Source organism: Melospiza georgiana, chromosome 1, assembly GCF_028018845.1.
Source record: "Melospiza georgiana isolate bMelGeo1 chromosome 1, bMelGeo1.pri, whole genome shotgun sequence".
In the NCBI taxonomy this organism is placed as follows: domain Eukaryota; kingdom Metazoa; phylum Chordata; class Aves; order Passeriformes; family Passerellidae; genus Melospiza; species Melospiza georgiana.
Window position 1 is genome coordinate 102,881,605 of NC_080430.1, and position 18,496 is coordinate 102,900,100.

Consider the following 18,496-nt stretch of genomic DNA (forward strand, 5'->3'; position numbering starts at 1 on the left):
CATGGGAGTGGTGGAGTGAGCTGCATCTGTCTCAGCAAGGAGCACAGTGAGATACGGGTGAAGCATTTGGTGCAGAGTCCTTGCCTGCCGTGTTTTGATGTGTTTTGAGTGTGGATTAGCTCTGCTCTGGTCATGCGGACAGAAAAAGAGCTGGTGGCTGAAACACAGCAGTTGGGTCTTGGGCTGTGCTTTAGTTTCATGTGAAAGGAATCCAGTCTGCGCACTCATAGATTGCTCAGTGGTGCAAACCAAAGCATGGTAAAAAATTTGCCCAAGAAACACTCTCCAGTTCTGAATTAAAACATCAGCATGAGCACAGCAGAGTAGTAATATGCCATACTAGGAGATCTCATTCTAAAATAAATTGTTGTCATTATCCCAGATGATAGACTGGAGATAAAATTATCAAGTGATGAGTGCAGGGTGCAGGCTAAGTTCTTTGAGTCAAGGGAAGAGGAAGTGTAAGAGAGCTTTATTTCTCAAAATAGACAGATGGATGCTAAATGCCAAGGTAGCATTGTCTGATGTCCTTCACATGAGAGAAATTATTATTTCTGTAAGAGTCACATTGCATGTAACTAAGTATTTGATAGCCAAGAGTAAGTAAATATTAACAGTATCTCTGTGGTACTGTGCAGCAAGTAAGAGAATGTTCTTCCCTATGCCACCTACATTTCTCCAGTCAAAACTACTGTTTGGTTTCACAAAACCTGTGGTTTTATGTTTGTTAAACAACAAAAAAGTAGGATTTCTTTTAAAAACCATAGTTGTTTTAGTTTTTGTTTGGAAGAAGATAGAAGCTTGCTACTAGGAACAAGCAACTGTAAAGGCTGTTAGTAATATATGAAGCTGCTGAAACAAATATGTTCCGAATATGGCAGTTTTTATCAGGTGTGAACATTTCAGCTCATTAGTAATGGTAACACTTGTTAGTCACTTGTTAGTAAGTACTGAGGTGATAAAGGAGAATTCACAGCGGAGCAATGTTTCCCAATCCGTTGAAAATAGGCTGCAGACCCTCGAGTGGTTTATGTAGTGTGTGTGTCTCTACTGAAAAAGAATCTGTAGCAGGATAAACTAATGTATTCATTCAATTTTTTGAAAGCTGTAAGGTGTCCATTCAAGAAACTCAGGTACCCCAACTGGTCTGGCTGGGCTGGACTCTGCAAACTTCTGCCCTGTTCTCTGTTGTTTGAGAAGCTGAGCTGAGAGAAGTGGCGCCTGCAATAGAAATGTTTAGCAAAGTGTTTCTTTCCATTTCTGGAGTATTCTGTACCTCTGTTTTGTATCTCTTGAATATGTGAAAGGGTTTTTTTACTTTTTTTTATTCCCCATGGTTTGAAGAATACTAGTAAGTGTCTCAGGCTTAAGATCAAAGTTTTGAAATTGATAGGAATATTTTAATCATTACAAATTCAGCTGTTCTTCTGAAATTCTTTTCCTTCAAAATGTTAGGATAAAGATCATTGAAGTTACTATTGCAAGAATATCTGCCTGTTTCTGAAGTATCATAACAGGTTTATATATGTCACACCTGCATGTTACTCCTGAGCTAAGTGTGATGGGGTATGTCTGGTACCTTGCTCGTTCCTTCAGAGAGTCTGAGTGACTCTCTGTGACACCCCACAGACAGAAAACTCAGAAAAAACCTTTTTAAACTTCAGATTGATGGAAATAAGAGATATTTTTTCCTATTCCAGTCTTTGGAGACCTTCATATAGTTCTGATTGTATACTTGAATTTTGACAGGCTCGCATAATGCTCACTGAAAAATGTCAAACATTGTCTTTTGGTTCAGTTAAGCCCCATTTTCTCTGTCTGGTCCTTATGTCAGATCACAATGAGAAAAGAATTCAAGAATTATTATTCTTCCTGTTAGAAAGCCTCAAGAACAGAGTTAGGCACAGGCATGTAGCTCTTAAAGTAGCCACTGACTCTGGAGAAATGGGAAAGCAGAAAGCTGTTGGTAATCACTGCATATGGCCATGGGGACCACAGGATCCACAGGGACCTTCATGCACCTGTGCGTGGAAATGGCAGAGGAGGTTTGAGTTTCAATTACAATGAATGCCAGACTTCTCCCTCAACAGCTACAGATCTCTGCAGCAGTGGCAGATAGGGCATGGTACGGCTCAAGGTGAATAGTTGTGCAACCTGCATAAAAGGATGGAAATAATTTATCCAGTATTCTTCCCCAGTATTGGTCACTTTTAACACCCAGCTAGAGAGGGTGCTGGGGCATCTTGTCTAGCCTGTGCTTTCATCCAAGGTTGGATCAGATGATCCTTGATGTCCTTTCTGACCTGGTATTCCATGATTCTGTGATCCCGTGAATGTGTCATTGTGTGTTTTCCCTGTGCCCACCAGTGTGCTTCAGCAGCAAGGCACGCCCATGTTTTGTAAAGGTGAACAGCCCAGCAGTGGTGTGTGAGTCCTCTCATCCTTACTAAGTTCATAGTAAGCAGAGAGTTGTAACCAAGCCAAACTAAATATGGCAGCTGCCTTGTGAATGAAAGCCTACCTGTCAAAGAAGACAACTTTTGACTTAAGGAAGATGTTCTGGATTTTATCTTATTGAATCCCCTATTCTTATACTCTCATTCCTATGCCAGGACTTCATTGAGTGCATATGTGAGCATGGTGTGCATGTTACTATTGCTCCTATTAAATGTGAGCAGAAATTCTGGAAGTGCATTATGCTTTGTCTCTTTGACGAATATTGAAGCTAGAGCTGTTAATGTGAAACAGAATTTTTGGAATAAATGAGGATGGTTGGGTACTCTGGAGAAAATATTTGGGAAAAAAACTTAATTACATGGGTACCAGATTAAGGCATTCTTATAAACAGTTACAGTATTTTTGTTGTAGTGCTAAAAAAAAAAAAGAAAGGGAAGCCACCTTAACTTAGTAACTCAAGTGTAGTAGTTGATTGATTCTGAAAATCAAGGGGTGAATATTTTCCCCAGTCGTAGCAGAGAGAAAGACTGAATGGAATAGCCAAATTCCTATTGATTTCCTTGGGAGCAGGATCAAGTCTTTAATTCTTGATTGACTCCTTTTTTTATTTTAATGAGAATTATGTGACTTAAACCCTGTTTTATGTTTTGGAAGCAACAGATAAGATTTAAATCAAATAGTAGGTTTCCTAGACTTTTAATAGTGCTATTCTTTTTAGTGCTTCTGTTACCTCAGGATATTTACTTTTGGCTCTTAGTGTGGTGTAGAAGTTGATACTATTGTGCATGGAATTGGCAAGTCTTAAAACCCAATGTTTAGATCATAAACATTTTAAAATAAGACTCCATAAAAAAGATTTGTTTTTTTAATATGAAATGTTAGTTGTGTTCTTGGCAGGCTGTGCTTCAGAGGAGTCAGATGCATTTCAAAGAGTATTCTGGTGGCCAGCTGCAGCCAAAAGATTATTTCAAACCAATGGAGACACAATTCCCTTTCCTCTAAAGCTTTTTTCCTTTCTCTCTCTCTCTCTACCCTCTCTCTCCAGTAGGACTCTATCTATATATTACAAATGAGGTGTAGCCAATCATGGGGTGAACAATTCATACACATGTGAATACATACATATGTATTTATATACATAACAGTGGAAGGCACAGAAACTCAGACTAAAGATGTCAGTACTGGTCTTTGCTTTAGGAAGTGCTGTTGAGATTTCTTTTCTTCAACACTCTTCAAATCTTTGGAGTTGGCTACTCTTCCAGAGTCAGCAGGATTGCACAAAATATATGGAGAATTGCTTGTGTCTGCCCTGCCACCTGTGGAGTGGCACAGTTACCTTTTTAACAATGGCTTGATTCATAGGTGCTGTTTGAATCCAGTTACACTCCAAAGATGAGCAGAATACAATGGGTTTGGGGGATGCATTAATGGAGCAGGTCTTTATTTATCTCAATCATTTATGGTTCATTGTGCTAGACATTATTTTCGTTTTTCAAATTTATTTGAAATAAAAGTGTGAGAGTATTTCTTGTCCTGCTTTAGAGGTGTCTTTAGAGGACTTCTTTTCATAAATATTAACTCAGTGTGATGAGTGTATTGTCTTATGTAGTTGTGCAGGCAGAAGTTTTGCCCACCTTAGGCAAATAGAGATGTCACAGTAGAAGATCTCGCTACTCATCAAACAATCAACATTGCTCAGTTATTCCAAAACAGAATTTAACTTCTTTTTTTTTCCCATATAGAGGTAGAGATTTCTGCACCTTGCTTTTGAAGTCTCTTTCTGCTTTGTGTTTTGCTGGATATGAGCCTGAAATCTCTGCTGCTTTGCACTGAATGGGGACAATTAAAAGTGCTGCTTAATGTCACTCACAGGGAATCTTTTTGTTCCTAATTTATATTTCCCTTTAGGTAATGGAATGCATCAGCAACACAAATTTTTGTCACTTCTCTGATTTCAAGAATTCAATGAATGATTGAGATGAATCATTCAAAAAGAGCTATAGTTGCTTACATGGCATACAGTCCTGTTGCATTTCCCACAGCAGCACAAAAGGACAGAGAGCAAATTATGATGCAGTCCTCCTACACATTTACTGAGCAGATCTGCATTACTTCAAATATTGTGCTCTTAGTAGCCTGTGTTGATAATGATCTCATAGTAGTTATAAAAAAAAGACTGGCAAAAAGCTAAAAATATACCAGGAGCTGAATACTAAAGGCCCAGTGCTTGAAGTGTGTGGGGAGGTTATTTTGGAGAAAATCTAGGTAAAATTTGAAGTGCATTTAAGTGCATCAAAAATACTGAGGGCAATTCTTTGAAGGAGTCTGCACATTTGAGTAGTTTGTGGGGCTGAGTCCTTGATAGTTTTAAGAAAGAGTCCTTTGCAGCTGTTGGTATGAAGGGTTAAACAATAAGGAAGGAATACATGTTCATGCTTTTGCTTAAAAATAAAAGGGCTGGATTTCAGAAGCAGCTGTAAAGCTTTCAGCAAGGATCAGGCGAACACTACAGTAAAGTGAAAAGCTGAAATGTGAAGAGTGCATGATGTGAGATGCCAGCTCAGTGCATCCAGATCACATTGCTCTAGCAGAGGAGACCACCCTTGGAATTTCAGTGAACTGTAGCTGCTCTGCAATGTCAGGTTGTGTAGGCTGATACCCCTCTCACTGTTTTGTCACCTGGTGGTAACCTCTGTCAACATTCTCCGCTCTGGAGAAAACTTGTGTTATTTACAGGTACTTCTCTAGGGGTGGAAAAATCTCCTCAATATATAAATCCCAGCTGCACAAGGAAAGGAAAAGAGTGTTCATACAAAAAAGGTTCTTTACTGAGGGTGTTTGTTTTTTCTCCTCTTTGTGCAGGTTCGACATGGGAGAAAACATTACGGCAGATTGGTTTTGAAAGGTAAGCTGTAAATTTATTTCCTTACTAGTGCAAAAAAGTAAGGAAGAAAAACTGCAGAGACAAATGTGCACAGTTATTTATTTTAGTTGATTGAAAATATCAATGACCTCAAATTTAGAGTGGAAGTCATGAGTGTCATGCACATATGTGTTCAGCTCTTCTGTTTGTGTCCTCTTCTCTTTCCTGAGTCAATCTGAAGCAATTTATTCATTATATGAACTTGGCTCATCATGTGGTTTGCTGGTGGCTATACAGCATGCTGGTATTAAAAAAGAGACATACCTTTTGGCCACAAGTCTTACTTATGAGTGAAAATATTGCTCTCACTCATATTTTTTTCCATGAGACTTCTAATCTTTGACATACGAGTTGACAAAAGTAAATGAAGTTGAAAGAAGAGCAAAGCTGGCAGAGACCTTTTCAGTGCCAGAGGAAAATTCAATATGCAGCATTCCTCAAGTGCAAGAACTTCTTGCAGACAAGCTTAGCCACAAGGTCATCATACCAGAAACACATGTCTGTCTTGTAAATTAAACAAGGCCAAGTCCAGTAAAGAGTGATGTAAAGTAAAGAAGGATTCGGGTGCTCAGTGTCATCTTTATTCTTCTACAACTGGTAAGCAGAAGAATCTCCTCTCCTTGAAGTTCTGGATATTGTTGAAAATTAAACACTCAGTTGCTAAATTTGATGTCCTCAAAGGTTTTGGTTTTTTTTAACAGGCTGTTTTGTTTTTTTTTTCCCAAGTTACATCCACTTTGGTCCCTGATGTGCATTTCATTCAGCGTGATACCACAGGACACTACAATAAACCTTTCATCACCCAAATTGTGAATTAGCATCTCTTGTGCATCTGCTGATGCTGCTTCTCTGCATCAAAAAAAAAAAAATATTTTGAGGAGTTCTAGAATGAATTGATACTCTGTGTCTGTGTTTTGAAAGAGAGAATGGATAAGGGTCAGCATCTTTTTAGCTGAGTTCATTAGAAGTTCTGTGGTGGTAATTTCCAACTCCTGATATGTTTCAAAACAAGAAGAAGAATCCATGCTAGCTGTGCATATGCAAGGTACATACCACAAGAAAGATGGAGAATTACTGATAGACTAAATTACAGCAGAGAAGCCTTCCTGAGAGGAGGCAAGTATGTAGAAGGGATTTCTGTGCAGATGCCATTATTGCCACTCTAGTTTGAAAAGCAGAAAGGCTTTTGAGCGGCACTTCTGCACCTTGAAAGATTGATTGTCACTCTGGGGTTACTTTATTTGAAGCAGCACATTAGTTAGCACAGATGAGGTGAAGATTTGAATGTACTTTGCTTGCCATAGTCATAGAATCAAATGTGTTCTCTTATCAGCTTTTCCAGAGAACCAGAAAGGAGAAAAAAGAAAGGAAGATAAAGCCTTTCATACAGATACAACAATTAAGATTGGGGTTTTAAAAATAGTAATATCCATTATCCTACCTGCATTTTTAACACAATATTTTTTATGACAGGAATATATAATAGAATCATTGAATCATAGAATGGCTTGGGTTGGAAGGTGCCTTAAAGGTCATCCAGTTTCTAGCCCCCTGCCATGGGTTGTTTAGAGCCCCATCCAGCCTGGCCTATAACACAAGGTGTGAGGCATCCACAACTTCTCAAATTAGTTGAGTAAAAGGTTAATGAGAAACATATACGTGAAGTTCAGTGTTAAGTCCTTTATAGCAATATTTTCTTAATATCATATGTCACTGCTTAAGATCAGTACTTTTTGTATCTTGAAGAATAGCTTCCAAAGCAAACACATTCCTATATGTAGTACCTAGATGCTGGAATCACACTTGAATTGCAGTCACAGAAGCAGAAATCTCAGGTCTGCAGATCTCTTAAAGCAGAGAGCTTATTCTGGGGATGTATTGCGACATCCTTTCCCTAATCTTACTCTCTTCAGTAGGAATCCCTTTTTGGCCACAAATAGAGACAGGTTAGTGGGCTATATCTATGTTAGCTCTGATCCAATACAGCTGTTCTTGTGTTTATTTATATAAACTCTAGGGAAAGAACCAGCAGAAACATGTCTGCCTATTTAAAATTTTATGCTCTGCAAGCTTTTGACTTAGGCACACCTGAGTCAGCTTTGAAATATCACTAGCATTTAAATGTGTTGTTTGAGCAAGAACATTCTCATTCAGGAGGGAGGAAGCAAGATTCTTAGATACACAAAAGGTGAAACATGAAGTAATGCCCTAAGGGGGAATTATCTTTGCTTTAAAACCGGAAGATATTAATTGTTCTCAGCAAACAGTTTTAGAGTGCATTGAGGAACAGGAGACATAGACAGTCAGTTTACATTGCAGAAAATTAATCCCATATAATTTACAGGTGATGTCATCACTGCTTTGTGGCTACGTGGTGTTTATTCTGCAGTAGTAGAGTGTTTACATTACTGTTGTCTTCATATCCTGAAAAACAATGTGGCACCAAGAGATCTGACTGCGAGGCTTTTATGTAAGCATTACTTGTGAGCTGAGGATGCTGCTTTTCAATGCAAGGGAAATTAAAAATGCTGGAGCTCGAGTAAGGTAGCTTTATATCCAGGAAATGACTGGAGTTAAGAGCTTTTCAATTAAAAGGAGTATATGTGGGTTTGATAGATATAAATTAAGGTCTTTATGTTATTGATTGTCTTTTGAGACATTACAAATAAGCTAATTGTAACATACTATGTTAGTCACCACCTTTGTCCAGCATGATCTAGACTGCAATTCCTGACTGCAAGAAGAACACTAAGGAGCAATTTTGAGATTAGGAAAAATATTGTATTGCATTGTGCTGTCCTATTAGAAACATGGTTTAAAAGGCTGAGCATGTGTGATGCAAGTTATCACCTTAATGGTTTTTAAAAAAATTGTCTTCAGTAAGCCAAAGCAAGTAGATGTATGGATAAGTAAGATGACTTTTTTGCAACTGTTAATGTGGGGATTATTGTCCATTATTGGTGCATGTCCATGACACCCACATATGCATAAAAATGTCTGGAAAGCAGTCAACTCTCTTGTTCTTTGTTCCAAACATGACTAAAAACTTGGTTTAGAAAGCATTGTTCATCTCAATGACTTAAGATTTTTTGGTCATATTCAGTGAAAATCATAAGATCATGGAATCAGTGAGTTTGGAAAAGATCTCCTAGATCATAGAGTCCATTCTTTAAGCAAACACAACCTTGTCAACTAAGTCATAGCAAAAAGTGCCACATCCAGATGTTTGTTGAACACTTCCAGGAAAGGAAACTCCACTGCTTCCCTGGGCAGCTGTTCCAATGCTTAACCACCCTTTCTGTGAAGAAATTCTTCCTGATGTCCAACTTGAACTTCCCCTGGCACTGCTTGGGGCCATTTCCTTTTGTCCTGTTGCTGGGAGGCTCACTTGAATTCCCAAGTGGAATAGTTATGAACAATTAACCATGACTGTGCTTGTTTCCTGGATATTCTGGCAGTTAAAGAGAGCTTAATGCACAAAGCCTATTAAAATTCAAAAAGAAAGAAGATCAGTTGAGTCAGAGAGCTGGTCTCCTGTAATGCAGGCAGTAGTGTCTTTCCAGCTCATGGCTGGGGTGAGGCTTGCAGTGCAGAGCCTGCAAAGTGCCACCACCAGCCCTGGGGAAATGCTCCTGGGGAAATGTTGCCACGCTGTGGAAAATGAAAACCAAAATAAGGCTTTTTTAAACACCTACATTTCTCTAATTTGAGCTGCCGGATGATGAAGTTTATGTCCTTGTATGGTAGATTCAGTAGTGATTACAGGAATGTCTTCTGTTTTACATATTTGTTGATCTATAAATTATCTAACAATTTTAAAACTTTAAATGAATTATGTTGAACCTCATAAAACTTATTTCCTGCAGGGTTTCCAGACTTCCAGTATTTCTCTTACTATGCTTCTCTGGGTTATAGTTTGTAATGTGACTAGTAAGTTACTCAGCTACTAACAACACTTCTACTCTCTTTTTGCATTTGTTCCCATGGTGCTTCTCCTGTGCGTGTAATGCTTTACATTATTGTTCCACAAAGCAGACTTAAGGAAGATTTAATAACTGCTATTACATGTGAAGTAAATATCAAATGTTTTAGAAAATATATATTTGAAGAATAACAGATGTGTGGTTATTACACTTTTGGCAACCTTCAGTAAGTATGTTTTTCATAGTAAATAGTTGTTTCAAGGATAGAGAAAGGAACTTTGAGCACCAATTTCACAGTAAAAGGAAATTATCTTTATAAAAATGGAAAGGTTTTCCATATCAAAAATACAAGTTTTATTTTGGACATAGCTTTAATCTGATTCTAAAATTGTTGTTCTTTTCATGGTATGCAAAAACTTATTAATTAGAAGTTACATAGATATAAATATAGATATGCAAAATTAGGTGATTTCTACCCTGTGTAATGCTAATAAGACCTCTCTGCACCATACTTAGTACAGCAGCAACATCTGTGTAGAAAGTGCATCAGCTGCATCCCAGACTCTCTCTGAAGTGATGCTGAGGGTGATCAGCAGTGAAAGCTGCTCCTGTTCATAAAATACTTTGTATTGAGTTGTGAGCTTGTTATGTTTTTTGTAACCCTTTTACTGTTTCTGAAAAATGAAAGGGTAGTTGGAGATTGCTTGCTCTCACACTGAAAGGAAAGGGTAAGCAGATAAGAGCAGGGAAGGGAATAAGACTCCCAAGGAAAAAGACCTGAAGATTTCTATATCAAGGCTAGAGCTTGGATATGAAGATTGTCTCCTATTAAGATAGATTTCAGATCTCCTATGTACCTCAGTAACTCCTCCAACTACTCTCCTAAGCACAGGGTGATAAGGAGGACACTCTGCATTGTTTTTATTTGAGGCAAAGTAAATGCAGCAGCCCCGTTTGCCAGAGGTGGGGAGACACAGCTAACCCAGGAGCAGATTAGCTGTCATCGCTGAGATGCATTTTTGTTCTTACACTGATCTCTGAGAGCAGAGGGATGTCCGCTTTTGCAGCTGCTCCACATATGCCCCTGCTCAGTCTAGCCAGAAATGCTGTGTATGTCTTTTCGACCCCTTGCAGAGATTGAGAACTCAATTTCCAAAACCACTGGTGACATGCGGTGAGCGCTGGTATCCAAATGCATCAGAGGCACTTCCCAAGCGCCTCCTTCCAGGTTTAGGTTGCTAATCATGAGCCTACTGGTGTGAGCTGTTTTCTCTCTTTCCCCCTGCTTGCTTGGATATTTGATTGGTGCTTGGCCGGAGTTTCTCTGGGTGACAGGAATAAACAGAAAGGAGAGAATATCACTAGATTCTATAAACATTCAGTATGCACAGTTCTGGCTTGGAAATCAAAGCACCATATGTTTTTCCAAAGTGACATCCCCCTCTTCTCCCCACGCTCTTTGGTGATTTAATGTAAAGAATAAATATACACTTGAAATATAAAGTCTTATCCTGATACCATGCTCCATTATTTCAAGACTTTCTTCACATACATCTGAATCCTTATAGTCCTTTCTTGGGCAAGGCTCCCATTGACATCATTTTGGGAGCATTGCCTCAGCCAGGGGCTGCATGAGGCTGTACGATCTAATCCTTGAAAGGTTATTTTAAAGGAAACAGTGCAGTTCGAATGCATTTCACAAATGTTGAATAATTTGAGAAGACAAGGTAAAAATGGATACAGTGGTGCAATCAAAGGGACTTGGAAAACCCCTGCCAGGCACATCTTTCACCATTTTGGAAAAAAATAGCTGTATTAGTAAAGTTGTTCTGGTCACCTGTCCCTCGAAGCACTTAAGCAAGTGCTTAATTTTTCAGTGCCCAGGCATTTACTTTGACAGGGTTCTCTTCCACACCATACCATCCTTGATGTGCTTCAAATGGGAGAGATTAGATTAATTAATGGCTTGCTTATACTTTCTATTCTTAATATATGATGGCCATCACACTTTTGTAGGAGTTAATGAATGTGAATTTATTCTGCAGTTTTGAATATTCCATGGTTACATGTGCTATTTGAATAATATGGCAGATAAATGTAACATAAGGAGTTGAGAGACAGAGCCAGTTCCACACATTCCCTTGGGAGGCTGTGAATAAAAGAGCAGTTTATTGCTTGTAACACCATGTTGTCTTCTGGGTTATATCTCTATTTGATCATTTCTCTGCTTGGTAAAACATGTCACTGAGGGCCTCATCCTCAACCCCCAACTGCTTTTAGGGTTTTTAGGGTTGAGGTTCAGAGATCCCCAAAGGCTACAGCTCCAGCAATGCTGGTGATGCAGAAGGCATGACAAGAGGTGCTGCACCAACTCTGAGCCCTCCACACCTTTCTCATCTGGGCCAAACATGGTACTGGCTACCTCAGCCTCAGCCCCAGGCTGCCAAACCTTATTAATAGGTAGGGATCTGAAGGCAGAGGACTACAACTGAAAGCCTTATTCATGTCCTTCCAGCCGTAACACTGCAGTTCTTTTCTCAGGGTGCGATAAGCAGCAGATGTTTTGGCTTCCCACATGCATGCACTTGTGTCCAGGCAAAGGGCAGCACAGGGTGCTGAGTCCTGGGAAGACAGGGGGACTGAGGTTGCTTTAATTTAATTCTCAAAGCTTCTCTCTTTTTGTTACTTCGTGGTGGCCAGGGCTGTGGAATTTGTGCATGTGTGTGCTGAAGTATTTGTCTTGTTTATAGCGTAGGAAATGGGGAAGAAATGTGTTTTCAGTTTTATTTGATATATTCTGCATGCCTGAGGTTCTATCTTAAATTGAGTTTTCTTCGCTGCTCTGACAAAAAGCAAGACTTTGAAATAAAAGTCTGAGTTACAGAGAAAGCCAAAATAAAAATTGAATTATATTTACAAAGGGAAAAAAATGTTTAAGAAGATATGAGGAAAATTTAAGTAGCTTTTTTTTCACCAACAATGTGTCAACTGAAATCTTTCAGTCTATATTAAATAGTGAAATTGAAACAATTTAAACCTTGTTTTAAACCAGTCTAACTTACCTTGGATTTTATTCCAATGTTGACCTTTCTTCCAGTGTTGTTGTGTGTAGTCAGTTCAGTGTGCTCCCTCTGATTCCCTCTTCAAACAATACTTTGTATCGGGCATGCTGTAGTAGTCCATGAAGAGATTCTGGGAATAGTTGAAAGCTGCATCCATCAAGGATTGGACTGGACTTTAGAAAGCATTTCTTTACCAAGAGGGTGGTCAAACTCTGGAACAGGCTTCCTAGAGAGGAGTTGATGCTCCCTGTTTGCAGTGACTGTGAGCCTGCCCGAGTCGTTTGGACAATGCCCTTAATTAACATGCTTTAAATTTTGGTGGTAGAGCAGTTGGATGAGATGATCATTGTAGCTCCCTTCCAATTCAAATCTCTCCTCTCCTCTCCTCTCCTCTCCTCTCCTCTCCTCTCCTCTCCTCTCCTCTCCTCTCCTCTCCTCTCCTCTCCTCTCCTCTCCTCTCCTCTCCTCTCCTCTCCTCTCCTCTCCTCTCCTCTCGCTAGAAGAAAAGCTGATTTTTGACAGATGTCATTTTTGTACGTTTTGCAATATACTTACTACCCTAGCTTTTGCATAATAAACGCATTTCTTCCTAGCAACCATGTCACAGAATATTTTTTAATATATTGCTAGTGATGATTTTGTAGCCTCTGTGTAGCATACCTGTGAGACTGTAAAAAATAATTCACCAAGGGAGACTTTTTTAATAGGAGCTTTTTAGATGGTCACCACATGGCTAAAAACACTTAGACCAGTAATTGCTTCCTTACTTGTGGGATTTTCTCAAAGCTGTTCTTATTAAGAAAAGTGATAAAACTATCACAAAATAGGTAAACATTCACTAAAATAACTTCATTTGTTTTGAGCAGTTTAAGAGATTTTTTTGGGTTTTAACCCCTCATCTTTATGTTTAAGTGGCTGTCTTAATGGTAATATAAACAATCTCTACCTAAAATAATTACAGTATTCATGGCTATTCTCTGGTGTACATCACTGTAATATGCCAAGAAAGGAGTTTCTCTGGGTTGATTGCAGCTACTTTGACATCTTGTTTTTAAACAACTTAGAAAGCAGCAATGTGAATTTTCTAAATGTCTGAACACACAGTCCTTTATTATATAAGCAACTCAGTAGATTTCAAAGATATGTCTCATGAGAGCAAACATTATGGAACCAAGGCAAAAATTATTTGTTAGTAGTATAAATAAATAAACTAGTTTTTAGGGGATATAGTCAATTCTGTACAATTTAGAGAATTCTAAACTCTCTAACTTAGAGAGACTTCAAGCATTAAAAACCCAAGGTGCACATCACACTGGGTAGTCGAGAGGAAAATCATGTAAAAAATGTAAAAAATACAAGTATATCATGTAAAAATACAAGCAAAGCACGTTCGTGTGATTACTGGGTTTTAATCCTCTGCCCAGACAGGCTGAAGTTCAAGAAGCCACTCACTTGTGGGAAGCTGGACAGTCCTGCTTCCTGTTCTGCCTCCTGTGCACCTCCTGTGCAGCGAGAGAGCTGGTGTACAAACATCCTGGAGGCAAATAAATCTCTTAATTGTGATAAATCTGAAACTCAGCTGTCTGTAGATGAGAAGATGAGAAGCACAGTAGTGTTACTACTAATTGCAAGATGATTTATGAATAAAAAGGTTCCTCACTTTTTTCCTTTACTCATTTTCTTTTTTTAAAATTGTTTTTATGAACTTGGAGAAGTCCATCAAACAAACCTGAAACTTGAAACTCATTTATTTATCAGCAAGGCTGAAGTTTCCTAACATACACCATAGTGTTTCTCTAACAGTAGAGCAGAGGTGTGTTTAGAAACCAAGACAAATACTTTTATAAAACCACTTTCCAATGCTTCCAACACTGGGGATAGCTTTTGGGAAAAGGAATAATTTGATAGGCCAGGAAAAAAGAGCAATTAATATGGGTTTGTCACATCCTTCCAGTTTTAGAATTGCTCTCTGCTAGAACAATTTGGACCAAAACAGAAATTAAAATTTTACACTGCCTGTAAGAAGGTGTTTGGTACTAGATACACTCTACTGAAGATACCAAAGATATGTATATTTCAGCATGTAATGTTGTTTAGTAAGAAACAAAAAATATTTTTTTCGTTTTCCTTGTGACATTGGTTTCTTCTTTTGCACATATAAAGACACATTCCCTGAAGTATTTTTATGGCTTTTCTGCTGTTTTCTAACTTGAAGTAAAAAAAAGTAAAGATTGGATGCCAAGAATAATCATGAATAGCTTCAAATTGGAATGATTTAAAATCATTGTTATTCTTCTCCTGACTTCAAACATTTAAGAGTGAAGTTGCTTCACATTTTACATCTTCTCTTCATAGCTGTAAGGGCTGTAAATGGGTGTGTGTATCTTTGTAAGGAAATGTCGGTGACTGTCACAGTCACATGGCTACAGAGGGAGAACATTTAGAAGAATTTTGCATCCCCAGTAAAGCTTTTGAAACTATCAAAGTGATATTTGAGCTTTGCAGGACTCTTCTGCAACACTCATAGTGTAACTCCATCTCAATCTAGAAAGGGAATGGCTTTAAGCTACCTTTTCTCCAGCATGCCAGCCTGATTTCTGCATTGTGAGAGAGGATCAGGAGACTGCCAGAGATCTGATCCTGTACAATGCAGTCAGCCAAGCTGCCAGGGTAGGAGCAGCAGTGCAGATTTTATATTTCTTCCACATTGCTCTGCACACAGCAGCATATCTGTCATCTTCTGCATCTGGCATAACTCCTTCCCTTCCCTCCCACTGTCACTGCAGTGTCATAACATTTCTTTCCTTTTGATTCAGCATGTGAAAAACTACTTTGGTTACTTTTCATTTATTTACAGTCTTCCTGTGGCTTTAGTGTATGTGTGTGTTTGCCATCCGACTGCATCCCGCTGCTATGTGGTGACATTGGCAAGTGATTGCACAACCAAAGATTAATTGCTGCAGCAGATGCAGTTGTGAACGAGCAATCAAATCAGCTATAACTTTGAAATTAAATACTCGTCAGTGAAGAGGATAAAGCATGCAAATGCAAAAAATGAGGATAAAAAGTCATACAAAGATGTAATGATAAAGCCTGATGTAATTAAAAGGTAAAAGAGTACATTTGTGGGTTCTGTCACAGTGATTTTGCACAATCATTTCATAGCTTTCTTTTGGCTGACAAAGTGGGGGTTTTAAAGTAAAAATCTGATTTTTAAAAGTAAAATACCTATTAGTTGTGCATTAAATGACACTGTGGTACACTAGTTACAGCAACCCCACTGTGCACAAGTCCTAAAATGTGTTTAAAGAGTGGCCAAATGCTCCTCTTTTTGAGAGCTCTGGAGCTGTTCAGAGTGATTAGAAAACTTAGAGAAACAGCATCAAGTATATGAACAGCTTTTCTATGTGTCCAGAAAAAGTAGCTGAGTGAACAGAAAATTCTAGCAGACTTTGTATTTCATGGGAAGATTAGTCTTAGATGTTCTGGGCAAATGGTGAGCTAATGTGAAATAGTAGTGTAAAGTGGTGAATAGCTAATCAGAAAAAAATAGAGGTTTCTTTAGTGAAGTTTCTTTCTTTCTTTCAGAAAATGACATTTGTGTTGAAAAATTAATCTAGCCCTGGAAGACAACTCCACAGGATCAGGTTTTTCCCATGTTTTTGACATGAGTAAATGTTCTGTACTGACTCTTCCAAAGAGCTAGTAAATATTCATTACCATATGCATATGATGAGAAACGTGGAATGGAGGTGAACACCCCGAGTTCACTTGGGACTTCTGTGGTCTCTGCACACTGTCAGAACACAAAGGAATATATGCTGTTATTGTGGAACCTAGATGAATTGCAGGAACTTACTGAGAAGCCAAGTTTTCCCTTCATGGGCTGCCATTCAGAGAGAAAAAGACATGTGGGAGGAAAGCGTTGCAGGGCTTGACGCTCACATCTGCTCCAGTTCAGTGCTGCTAGAAATTGGATCAGTCGGCCCCCATATTTCATTTCCTTTGGTAATCTTGACCTATAATTTATAATTGGTATCAGCTGATCATCTGGCTCTCTCTTTCCATAACAAAATGAGTGAGCAAAGAACTTTATCCTTCTCTTTACTGTCTGAGAGATGATAAAACTTTGAAAGACAAAAATCTCTATTAAATTCTAATTAAGTCTCTGAAGCATCCTCTTAGTCAATCTTATTTTGTTATTTCTGTTACGCCTTGGTTTGTTTTTTTTTTTAAACTGCTGTAAGAATCCATGTGAGTCAAGACACAACTTTGTCAATCACAATATCATTATGACTTTTTTATGTGTTGTATCAGCTTTGTTCAAGGCTGAATTCCAGGTGAAGGTGCTTGGAGAGTAATTGCTGAATCAGAAATAACACAAGTGCTGCTGCATTCCTTTGCAAACTCATGCACATAGACCAGGCCTTCAACTGCGGATGCTGCCTCAGTCCTGACTCTGCTCTAAGACTTACTCTGGTAATATTGGTCATCTACAGAAGTACAGTTTTAGCAGAACGAGTCAGGGAGGCTTTTTATGCCATTCCCATTCCTCAGTCTCTAACAGGCTCCAACTTAGCAGCTTCAGTTTTGTGCATGTTTTTGGAATATTGATGGCCCTCTCAGTTTCTTTGAGCAGAAAGAGGGTGATTCTTCTTGTTAGTGTGATCAGCCAGAAGTCTGAAACCAAATAACTAAATGGATTATTTTAAGGTAGAGCTCATTGTAGCCTATGTCAGGGAGATGGCAATAATTAAAATTAGTAGTTTCAGAAAAAAATAAGAGACTGTGGTGCACTCAATATTTCTCCCTGTATGCAGTGTCAGTGCAGCCTCATTTTGAGCACTATGTGCAGTTGTCGGCCCCATATTTTAAGAAGGATGCTAAAGTCGTTTTTGGGAAGAGGGCAATAAAGCTGGTGGAAGGGCTAGAAGGCACGTCCTGAGAGGAGTGTCTGAGGACTTTGGCCTTGTCAGCCAGTCAAAGGCATGAGGAAAATTCATTTAATAAGATGCTTTAACTTTTGGTCAGCTCTAAAGTGGTCAGGAAGCTGGACAAGAAGATTGCTATAAGACTGCTTCAACTGAGCTATTTTGTTCTATTATTTTCTGATTTACTTGGAGACATAGATTTTCAAGAGAACTGTGGAAGGAGGTCAGTCAATCTAGGAAATGTTAGCAGTGCACAGCAGGCCTGTTTTCATTCTGATACTTCTCTGCCAGCCTCTGCCACAGGGGTGTTATATTGGCTGCACATTTATGACAGGAGAATTCCCAAATCACATGATGGCAGCTTGTAATCTTTTTTATGTGACACTAGTGGTTAAACAAACAAAAGGGCTTAATAAGGTGCCCAGGTGAGCCTTAGATAAAACTAGGGAGACAAATAAGAGCTCATGAGTCTCAGGGATGTAAATCAAATAGGTAAATTTACTTTCTGCTAACAACTGCAGTGTATGTGCAGTCAGCAACCCAATGAGATTAAAGGGAAATGAAACCTGAAGTAGAACAGGATTGTTTTTAATAACTTAACAAGAAAATTATTAATTTCTACCACGCTGAAAGGAAAAGCTGAAAAATGTGTGATTATTACTCTGCCATTTCTTACAGCATGCTACAGTAGTCTAGGTACTTTGCAAAAAGAAGAGTAACCTCATGTCACTACAGAGTAAGAGATGCTGACAAGTAAAGTATCATGGAACAGAAGGAAGGAAATAATGACAGAGCAGTCTTTGCCTGAGGTTTCATCATTACTGTTAAATTGGGTACCCCAGATATGCCCTCACTGCGAACTGAAGGAGAAGAATTCTCTCTGCTCAGACAATTTCCGTGTAGAATCCTTGTGCCCCTGAAACCTCTCATTGTGTCGTGTTGATCTGATGGTCTGGGCTGCCTCAGCACTGGCAAAAGGCCTTCTTAGAAGTTGTGTCCATTCAGGATGAATCTTATTTATCCAACTGTTTGTGTTCAGTTTTCAGGTTGCTCGTTTCCTACCACCCCTTGTGCTTATTTTCTTTTCAGCTAATTTCAGCTAACTTTTCTCATGCCATTCAACCTAGGGATTCAAAGAAAAGGAACATCTGATGGAAGATATTTTATGGCCTATGCTGTTTGAGCACTTGAGTTGTGAGA

At 38.7% G+C, this 18,496-nt stretch overlaps 1 protein-coding gene across 1 annotated transcript in view; it reads left to right on the plus strand.

Annotated features, from left to right (window-relative positions):
• The window catches only part of PIEZO2 (piezo type mechanosensitive ion channel component 2), a 286,006-nt gene that overhangs the window by 129,335 nt on the left and 138,175 nt on the right, over nucleotides 1–18,496 (plus strand). Inside the window, exon 4 of the mRNA XM_058036495.1 lies at nucleotides 5,320–5,362. Coding sequence (XP_057892478.1) covers nucleotides 5,320–5,362 — 43 coding nt within the window. The remainder of the gene's footprint in view (nucleotides 1–5,319; nucleotides 5,363–18,496) is intronic.